Source organism: Tinamus guttatus, unplaced genomic scaffold, assembly GCF_059628265.1.
Source record: "Tinamus guttatus ecotype Peru unplaced genomic scaffold, ASM5962826v1 Tinamus_guttatus_pri_ptg000327l, whole genome shotgun sequence".
In the NCBI taxonomy this organism is placed as follows: Eukaryota; Metazoa; Chordata; class Aves; order Tinamiformes; family Tinamidae; genus Tinamus; species Tinamus guttatus.
Window position 1 is genome coordinate 39,220 of NW_028288861.1, and position 10,333 is coordinate 49,552.

The 10,333-nt window shown below is 40.4% G+C and overlaps 1 protein-coding gene across 1 annotated transcript; it reads left to right on the top strand.

The window, feature by feature from the left end:
• Positions 1-1,514: 1,514 nt before the first annotated feature.
• Positions 1,515-8,689, top strand: EMC7 (ER membrane protein complex subunit 7). The gene is made up of 5 exons (XM_088529388.1): positions 1,515-1,780; positions 3,481-3,600; positions 4,980-5,118; positions 6,253-6,333; positions 8,267-8,689. Exons 1-5 carry the CDS (start codon positions 1,515-1,517, stop codon positions 8,417-8,419), a joined length of 759 nt encoding a protein of 252 aa, XP_088385514.1. The 3' UTR covers positions 8,420-8,689.
• Positions 8,690-10,333: the final 1,644 nt, after the last annotated feature.

The following is a 10,333-nucleotide window of genomic DNA, read 5'->3' on the forward strand; positions in this document are numbered from 1 at the left end:
TTGTGGACCAACACTGCTTATTCAGCATACTAAGCATTGCCTGATTATCTATGTAGCAGTTGGGGGACCGGCTCAAATAATACACTACAATTATAGTCATATGGCAAAGCTGCTCCCTGTTTGTCTATCAGAATTTGAGAATCCTGCACGTGTCTGCCTGAATTACCAGATTTTCAGATGCTGTTGTTTCTAGTTCATTTTATTAAAGTAAAGCAATAACATTATCAGGTTACTGTTTGTATTTCTAAACAAAAGCTGGTCTTCTCATGGAGAAGAAAAAAACCCTCGGTATTTAAGGCTTTTTTTCAGGGTCGCAGAATCCATCTATGGTGCTTGTGGATTTTGATGCTGCTTTCAGAGGGCTCAGCTCTTGCTCTTGAATTTGCACGACACCAAAAATGACAAGAATCTGGAGATATGGATTTAGGTGTTGCAGGGATGACAACATTGCCATTAGCGTAGACCTGCTCTTTGTTCAGCCCATTAGGGCCTGTCGGGTCCCATCCATCTCGTCGACATCTCTGCAGAGTTGGCGGGTGCTTGAGGTAACTCGGACAAAACCGAGGACGTGCTCGGGAACAGGCTGGAACTCATCTGAAACCGACTGTCATCTTCCAGGTATCTGCTACCCAGGGAGCGAGACCCTTAGTGGCAAGACATTAGTGGCAAGGGACAGTGATGGCTCCTGGCTGTGCTTTCGGCAAGTGGATGAGTTTGTCCCAGAGGATTTTCCAGAAATATTATCACCTTGTTCACAGGGAGCCTCCTACGTGTTCATGAAGGCACTTGCCACATCCAGGCTGGATTTCCCTGCAAAACAAGTTCTAGTTCCTCATCAAGTTCTAGTTTTGCATCAGAAATGAAGCATATTTACATAAATCACAAGTTAGATAAATATACTCTGGGCTTTGATTAAAATGACCATTTTTAATCTACTGTTACTGTAAGATTTGGGGGGATTTGTTTTTTCTAGAAAAATCTTTATTCTTTTTCAAGTGGCGACTATCGACATTTAATTTGCAGCATCTTAACTCCGAATGGGCCCTCCTGCTACCCAAGAAGACACAGTTACTTGTTCATAGTATTATGCCCTTTAGTTTCACATGTGCGTCCTTTCAGCTCTCCCGGATCACCCTTTGCGTTCCCTCACAGAAGGGAGGCGCGAACCTCCCCCCGCAGCCGCTTCGCAGCCGCTTCGCGGCCACCCCCGGGAGCCCCCAGAGCCGCCCAGGGCATCACAGGAGGCGGCTCAGTTCCGCCTCGGTCCCCGTCATGCCCAGCGACTCCGCTCACTCCTATAGGCGAGTGCTCGTCACGTGGGGCCAGGGGCGTCACTCTTCCAAATGCGCGTGCGCAGAGCGGGCACCGCCCCCCTCGGCCCGCCTGTTGCGCACGCGCAGCGAGTTCTTCTCCCGCCTCTCCGCGCGGATTCCCTCCCTGGGCGCGGCGCGACGCGCGCGGCGCATGCGCAGAGGGGCGGCCGCCGCTGCCGAGCCGAGGGGGGCGGCGGCGCCATGGCGGCGGGCGGTGCGGCCCGTGCGGCGTCGGGGGCGCTGGCGCTGCTCTGGCTCGCGGCGTCGCTGCTGGCTCGCGGCGCCGCGGGCTCCGAGGCCGTCGGGGCGGCGGAGCCGCCGGGCGGCGCGGGCCCAGGCCCAGGCCCAGGCCCGGGCGAGCGGTATAAGATCGAGGGCCGGGCCGTGGTGCCGGGCGTGAAGCCGCAGGACTGGATCGCGGGGGCCCGGGTGCTCGTGGACGGGGAGGAGCACGTCGGCTTCCTCAAGTGAGCGCCGGGCGGCCGCGGCTGCGGCCGGGTGCGGGGCAGCGCGTCGTGCCCGCCGCGCCGCGGCCGTTAGCGGCGCCGCGAGCCGGGGGCGGCGGTTTAACGTCCCGGTGCCGCGCGGGAGAGGGCGGCAGCCGGGCAGAGCCGAGGGCCCGCGGCCCCGGCCCCGCTCTTGCGTCTTCTCACGCGCTGTCCCCGCAACGGCCAGGCCTGCGGTGGGAACCGGCTGTGCCGGACGCTTGCTTTGGGTCTTGAGCCCTCACTGATTCACGAGTGAGGCTTTTTAGGTAGCAAAATACTAGAACTGCCTTTCCATTTAAAAGAAAATGCATTTTGTTCTACGGAACAGTGCTGCCTCTTAGCTTTTGTAGGCCCAAATTCTGTCACTTTTTCATTTTAAGACCTTTTCATCAGTAAAGACTTTTTTTCTTCTTCTTTCTGGAGAAGAGTGGAGAGAGGGAAGATAAACAGGACTAGCCCAAAATAGCATTTCTTCTTTTGCTATTGCAGATGCACTTTGGGCTCTGTCCAGCGAGGAACCAGAACTGTAGAAGGGCAGAAAGTTACAGTTGTAGTTAGCTGCTACAAGCACAAATTTGCTGCTGCCTTTTGTACCAGCAGAAGAAACTTTCACACTGTATGGTTTTATTCATTCAAGGAAAATGGTGCAAATGCATTTGGAAGCCATAAAAGCATCACACAGCTCATGCAATCTCAAGTAACAGTATGTTCAGATTCGCTAAGCATCTAGAGTTACTAAAACATTGAAAACGCCCTCAGAATTAAGAATTGAATTAATATTATGGCTTCAAGAGTAGCAGTCCATTCTAAAATCCTCTAATGATATTTAATGCAGAATTTTGCTTTCCAAGTTCTATCAGAATTAAGATGCAGCATTTCATAATTGTCAAACGCTTTGGATTATTCACTCTGCAAGAGGATGAGCTTAACTTTGGGAACTATCTGATAGTTATCAGAACTAATTATACTTGCTAAACTAGTAGAATGGTTTCAGTAAAGCACCTGTTAAGTCAGCACAAGTAAGTTGAAGGAGCCTTACATTGTACTGAGAAGTAAATGCCATGGATGAGTTTCCAAACTCTTGTATATAACTAGAGCTACATAGATCATGAGGAAATAATCTTAGCTGTAAGCCTACCTTGTTTATGACAGTGTAACGTAGTCACCAAACTATTGTTTATGTGCATCAAACTGTATGTTTTTTGTAATAAGGGCACAAACCTTTTTTTTTTGTGCTTTGCAATTCACCTGTAATATGTAGGCACATTATGTAGGATCTCAAATTTCTTTTTAGTTCCAGTAGTACTGAACTTAATCGTACCTGTTTCAGAAGGAAAAGGGAAGGCATGAGTCACCTCTGACATCATTTGAGTATATGAAATCCGTCTGTTTCAGATCTCACTTAGACTGCTGAGTTATTCCTCCAACAAGACAAGAGCTTTTGCACATGAAGAGATCTTGAATGTAACTGGTAATTTGTGCTGTTGTTGTGGCACACGTTGATGGTCTTAAGGGTCTTAGTATTATGAGTGCAGAGTGAATTAAATTTCCCTTTGGTCATTGTTGTAATACTCAGATTTATAATACAAAATGATACTATTATAATTTCTTAAAATAACCACTCAATACTGTTGTGATTTGAAACATATTGAAATGAAGTGGAACTTAATTTTTTGCAGGACAGATGGAAGTTTTGTGGTTCATGATATACCTTCTGGATCTTACGTAGTGGAAGTTATATCTCCTGCTCATAAATTTGAACCTGTTAGAGTTGACATAACTTCAAAAGGCAAAATGAGGTGAGTCTTCTCTGATTTTTTTTTTTTTTTAACCTCTTTCTATTCAGTGTGCCCAATAATGTGGTATGGTATGTAGCTTACAATTTCGGTAGATATGATAGCTCTATTTCAGACCATGTGTTGCAAATTTTTTCACATTACTTCGAGGAACAAATTTCTTAAAATCCAAAGTCTGTTTTTTTTTTTTTTTTTCCCTCTTGTTTTTATGACCTTAAAATAGGAAGAAATGGATGAATTAGGTAGGATTCTATACCTTGTTTGCTTTTATTAGATTCTCATGCAACTATCCTAAAATAAAATCTTGACATAGATCAGTTGAACTGCTTTCTCTTCAGATGTGCCTCATTTACCTCCTTTTATTCCTTGCATTTTGATGAATGATCACAATGTGCAGCGAAGGACCAAGTTTGTTCCTAAATTCTAGAGTACATCCATTAGATCTCCGTAAAATCTTCTTTCTAGTTGCTAGTCTGCAGTTTTTCTGCAGCATCGTTAGACTGTTTTTGCTTGCTCTGGACAGGTAGATCATCAATGATATAGGTGTGTGTAGCTACACACTGTTCAGTAAACAGTGCAGAGAAATGATGATCTTATTAAGATGATATTAGTTTAAATAAATCTTTTTGTACCTACTTTTCCTGTAGCTAGACAGCAAAGACATATGTGTGCAGCTTATGAAACATAATGTTATATATAAGATTTAAATGACAATAGTATTTTTGGGGTTCTTCAGCATTGAAACCTTAAACAGAAAAGAGTATAAACAATCTGTCTATAATAACAGCACTTTTTTTAACTTTATGATCTTAAGTTTATACTTTGTTAGGCAGAATCTCATTGGTAACTCTAGGGTTCTTTTTGTAATAAAGTAGGAAGGAACTTGGTGATTGAATAGCCGAGATACTGTGTATAAGCTCTTATTGAAATTGCTTATTTCAAATGTAAAGCGATGTACTTAGGGAAAAGCCAAAATTAGCATCACAGCTGTTACCTCTAAGCAAGATGTGTGCAGTTCAAAGAACTCTGTGATTCAAAGCTGTACCTAATCTTTAAACTGTGTAGTTTTGTTTATTACCAAGGTGAGAAAAAAACTTCGCAGAAGCTGCTTGCAAATAAATGGTTCTAACATTTCCAATATGTTGTTTTGTTTCCCATATTAAATTCTACATTCTGCATAAATAGCCTGGGAAAAAAATGATAGAGTGCATATTATTCAATCACAGAAAGCATGTTGGTGAGAGAGATTCGCTTCTGAAAAATGAAACTGCCTAGAGGTGTATTTGCAGTTTATTATTAAAACTTTGGAGTAATATTGAGTAATCTTTATTTTTTAATAGCTGGAAGATTGTAATTTATTATTATTACTTTTGGTTCATTAGAGCAAGATATGTAAATTACATCAAAACTTCTGAAGTCGTTAGGCTGCCATACCCACTTCAGATGAAATCTTCTGGACCTCCTTCCTACTTTATAAAGAGAGAGTCTTGGGGATGGACAGATTTCCTCATGAATCCTATGGTACGTATAAGCACCACACAAATGTGGAGACTATGCTAAGCATGCAAACACTAGTTCTTCAGAATACTGCAAATAAAATAGTTGCAAAAAGATATGCACTGTTTGCAAATAACTGCTCGCATAATATTCTTGAGACAAGGAATCTTTAGGTGGTTTAAGATTTGTTGCTGAAAAATCCTTACTGACAACTGCAACAAGTATATTGATATTGGAACTGCAACTTAAGATGTCATGCTCTCAACAAAAGGACTTTTCTTTGTTGTTGTAAAAATGATCAGATTTTGCCGCAGCTTCAAGCATAATTACATTTTGCAAATAACATGTATGGACATCCATAGTAGAATGCTTCTGATTAATTCCATCCGTTACTGATTGATCAAACTGCCCATTGTTTGCACAACTAAAAAAATTGTCAGGCAGAAATGTTTTTGGTTTAAATTTTTAATTAGACTATAAATGACCATATGTGTTAATTTGCGGAGAAGAAAATTATAAATGCCATCTAGGCATCATCTGTGTTTTCTTTTTCTACAGCTAATAGCATGCCTTGGCTCTCTAAGTCTGAATTTTTGTTTGTCTTTAAATGAGCCATCCTTGGGAAAAAAAATGTGCATTTTAATGTTTCTCCAGTTTTAAAATAGCAATGCTAATGTTCATACCATTCTGAATGTTTGAGTAGATGAAGACATTGGCACTTGTTTTGTGAAGGTGCTTGATTTTTATGCCTTTTTTTTTTTTTGATAAAACTGAGCTTTAGAATAATGTCTGATGAAAGATGTGAAAATTGTTTCTTGCTTTTGCCCTGTTTTTAAATAGAAAGATTTTTCTCTGACCACTTTTACTTTTGATGGCATGATGCTTATTCTAGTAGTGTGGAGCTCAACAGGTTGCCAGCTTGTAATCATAAGGGTTGAAGGAATTAACAAGCACCTGTGTTAGTAGCCTGACTTTCATGTCCTTTGTTTGTAACTTAATTCTTCCCAACTGGTTTCTTTCCTAACAATGGGATTACTGAAACTGATTGCAGTAGTTGTGGAGTTGGACTATCTAGCTAAAAAATGGATGTCAGTTTATCTAAAAATATTTTTGGTGACAACTAAGTGGAAGAAATATTTTCTGGTCTTTGCTGTGTAGGTGATGATGATGGTTCTTCCATTACTGATATTTGTGCTCTTGCCTAAAGTTGTCAACACCAGTGATCCTGACATGAGACGGGTAAGTAGTTTCAGTTGATGCAAATGTGGTGAACAAGGATAAGTACAGAAAAGATAGAGAAAAGGTGATACAACCAAAAGTGGACTTTCGAGGAAGGCCTAATGGTGTTATTTATTCAGTTAGTATTGTGTTGCTGTTTTAGGAATGAATTCTGATGTTTTAGACCTGTGATTTTTGTGCTTGTGACATCACACAAATTGTTTGGCACAGCTTTGAAAACATTACAGCATGAATGATGTTTTACAAAGCTTTAATACAGCATTAAATTTCTCAAGGCTAGTTTTTCTCTAAAATTCCAACATATTTCTGTACTTTGTTTAAAGTTAGCATTTTATTTTTTAAAATTATGTAATCAATGACATCCAGTGTGTTACAATAAATAAGGTGTGTTGTCTCTTAACCCCAAAAAGCATAGCTTAAAAGCTTGTTAATGTCCGATGCTGCAGTAGTGCGTATGATATGAAGTCTTAATGTAGTCATTATGTGATTTATTGTCCTTCCACCATGCAAACTGCCGATAGCAGAAGGCTAGGACAAAGTGGAGATTCAAGGTGTTTGCTAAATTTTCTTCTCTTATTTTTAGAACTATTCCTTGACTGCCTTTGGGTGGCTTCTTTTGTGGGGCTCGGTTCATTTAAATTCCTTCTCCTCTGAATGACCACTGTCTTCAGTAGTACTTTATAGGTGTTTGAGCTGCTGCTTCTTTTTTCCTTTTTTTTTTTTTTTTTTTTTTTTTTTTGTAAATAATACCTCTAAGAAGCTTATCAGAACTATGTAATGCCTCTTTTAGCTTCAAATTCTATACAAACAGAATGTGAAAATACACTCTGTGACTATGGAATGTTCTTTAAACTAAGGTGAACTTTGCAAGTTGAATGTTAAAAAAACAATTATTTCTTAGTATATTGCCCCATTTGCCCCTGCCTACAGACAGGCTGCTCTCATGGTTTTGTTCTCATTACCTAATTAATATGATTGGTTAAGGAAAAATTTTAATTGAAAGAATCTTGCCTCTATTTTAAGTTATTTTTAGGGAATGTCAAAAAGTAGTTTTAAAAGGTCAATTATAATGGCATTCATGTCAGCAAATCCATGTCATGTCATAATGACTGTATATTAAATTCTAAAGCCGATACCCAAATTCAGTTTGCTTGTGACGGGTCTGGAGCTTGTAGTATATTTTTCAAGTTAGCTTTTTGTTTTCTTTAGTACTTGTTTATCTAGGACATTGGTCATCTAATGACTCCGCTTATTGTAGGAATACTAAGTATAGCAGTAACAGTAACAAAAGGCTACCATTACAGCTTTTGTTTAAATTGTATCTTGAACACAGTTTAAGCTGTATCAGTACAAGGCAATTTTGAATGGTAACTAGAAAAGCAAGATAACAGCACAATTTTAAATTTACCATTAGTATAAATATTATCATTTCTCCATGTGCTGTTGCTAATCTCTTCAAACAACTTCAAAAATATATATGTTAGATGTGGATTACTAATTGGTGAGTCAAACTTGAAAAACAAAGTATGCGAAATCGATGAGAATGCGGATCCATAAATGTAAACAGAAGCTTAAAAATTAAAATTCAAGAAAGTAATACTGAAAATGACAAGTATTTCAATAGTGTTCTTTTTATTATAGCAAATGATGATTTTTTCCTATCAGTTTGCCCTGTAAGGCTGCTTAAGACATGGTTACCTTTTTCCATACACCATTGCTTTTAGTTTCTGGTTTTTATGTTCCTGTGCGTAGTTTGGGCATTTGGTTGTGGTTGCTTAAAAATATGCATAGCATTAGGTTCTTTGGGAGACCGCTAACAGTAAAGCAGTAATAGGGAAAATTTTACATCCTGATGCAGTCTTTGAAATGAAGGCTCCAAAACAGCCTGTACTGTCATGAGCTCCTTTTGAGGTTGTCTAATCTTTGCATGCAGGAAATGGAGCAGTCGATGAACATGCTGAATTCCAACCATGAGCTGCCGGATGTCTCTGAATTTATGACAAGACTTTTCTCCTCGAAATCTTCCAGCAAGTCTGGTAGTAGCAGCAGTAAAGTGGGGAAAAGTGGTGCTGGGAAAAGGAGGTAGTTATGTCTTCCTCCTAGGCCTGAGGTTGCACAACTGTCTGTTATGTGGTATCATGTCTATTTGTCTTGAAAGATCAAAAAGCCACCACTGTAAACTTTAATCAGGCATGAAAATGGAGTGCTACAACTCTTGCGTGTAGCTTTTTTTAGTCTATTTAAGCAGTTTTGTACTTGACAGTAAGCAAAAGAAGACTTGGCTTCAATACTGTATCCGTGTAAAGTCACTGATATACTGATTTAATTATATTGCTCTGTAGAGAATGATATAAATTATATGATGTGATGAACAGTAATGAATGTCTTAATGATGAGACAATATATAAAGAAATTCTTTCAACGATAATTGAAATGGAGTTTGTTTTTAAATACAGCTTTAATATTTTTTATATTTTCTCCCTGAGTTCTGAAATGAACAGATTCTTTCAAAATAGACTCATGGGGTTTACTGAGAAAGGAATTTGCTGTATCTCCTCATCATGTGCGCTATACATGGGATCATTTTATTTTATGTTGTTCACTGTCTATAAGCTTTATTTAAAGAACTTCCCATTCCAGTTTACTGCCCAATACTATTCTGATGTGGTTTTTGCCAAGAAAAAGTTTAGGGCTAAAAAGAAAAACATCCTTTGGCAGAATGTCTTTTAAGCTCTGTCAAGTTTAATATGAATCCAAGATATCTATATAATAAGATGAATATTTATCTTGGATCTTTCTGTTCTAAATCACCTGTATCATTTCTTCAGCACTTCTGATTCATGCTGGCTTTTTTGTCCTGTGCATTAATCTTACTGGTACTGTGATTTAAGGTCAAATACACAAATGTTCAAAAATGAAAGAAAAAAAAAAGGTAAATCTCATTCAGCTTTTAAAATTACGTTACAGTAAGTAATGGTAAACTTTATGTATGCTAAGTCACTGACAGTACCCTAGTTCTTTTTTTGACCGTGTCTTTGTGAATATTTCAAGTTAATCAGTAGTAAATTCAGGAGTGGAAAAATTGATTATTTTCCATTAGAAGAACATTTCTAAAATAAAATGACAGCTGTATGTGCCCACTCCCATTAGCAACTGTCTGTAAATCATTTTTAGCATATGGAATTATTTCTTTCCAAAACAGACATTTGTAATGGTAGTTATGCTATCCTTTTCCGTTTTTGATTACTAACTTCTTCATAGAATCCTTAAGGTTGGAAGGGACCTCTAGAGGTCATGTAGTCCAACCCCCCTGCACACGCAGGGTCACCTAGAGCATGTGGCACAGGACTGCGTCCAAGCTGGTTTTGAAGATCTCCAGAGAAGGAGACTCCACAACCTCTCTGGGCAGCCTGTTCCAGGGCTCTGTCACCCTCACTGTTAAGAATTTTTTCCTGAAGTTCCTGTGGAACTTTTGATGCTTCAGTTTGTGGCCATTTCCTCTAGTTGGTGGCCACCAGTGAAAAGAGGCCAGCACCATCCTCCTCACTGCCTCACTTGAGGTTGAGGTACTTACAGACACTGATCAGGTCCCCTCTCAGCCTTTTCTTTTCCAGGCTGAACAGGCCCAGCTTCCTCAGCCTCTCCTCATAGGGCAGATGTTCCAGGCCCCTGATCATCCTTGTAGCCCTGCGCTGGACTCTCTCCAGCAGCTCCACATCCCTCTTGTACTGTGGAGCCCAGAACTGGACACAATACTCCAGATGCGGCCTCACCAGGGCTGAGTAGAGGGGCAGGATCACCTCCCTCGATCTGCTGGAGACGCTCTTCTTAATGCACCCCAGGATTCCATTGGCCTTCTTGGCCACGAGGGCACACTGCTGCCTCATGGTCAACTTGTTGTCCACCATGGCACCCAGGTCCCTCTCTGCAGAGCCGCTCTCCAGAAGGTTGGTCCCCAGCCCATGTTGGTGTCTGGGGTTATTCCTCCCCAGGTGCAGAA

Coding starts and splice junctions, on each gene's coding strand:
- EMC7 (XM_088529388.1), top strand. CDS start 1,515: ATGGCGGCGGGCGGTGCGGCCCGTGCGGCGTCGGGGGCGCTGGCGCTG. Junction 3,601..4,979: donor ACTTCAAAAGGCAAAATGAG/GTGAGTCTTCTC, acceptor TTGGTTCATTAG/AGCAAGATATGTAAATTACA. Junction 5,119..6,252: donor ATTTCCTCATGAATCCTATG/GTACGTATAAGC, acceptor TTTGCTGTGTAG/GTGATGATGATGGTTCTTCC.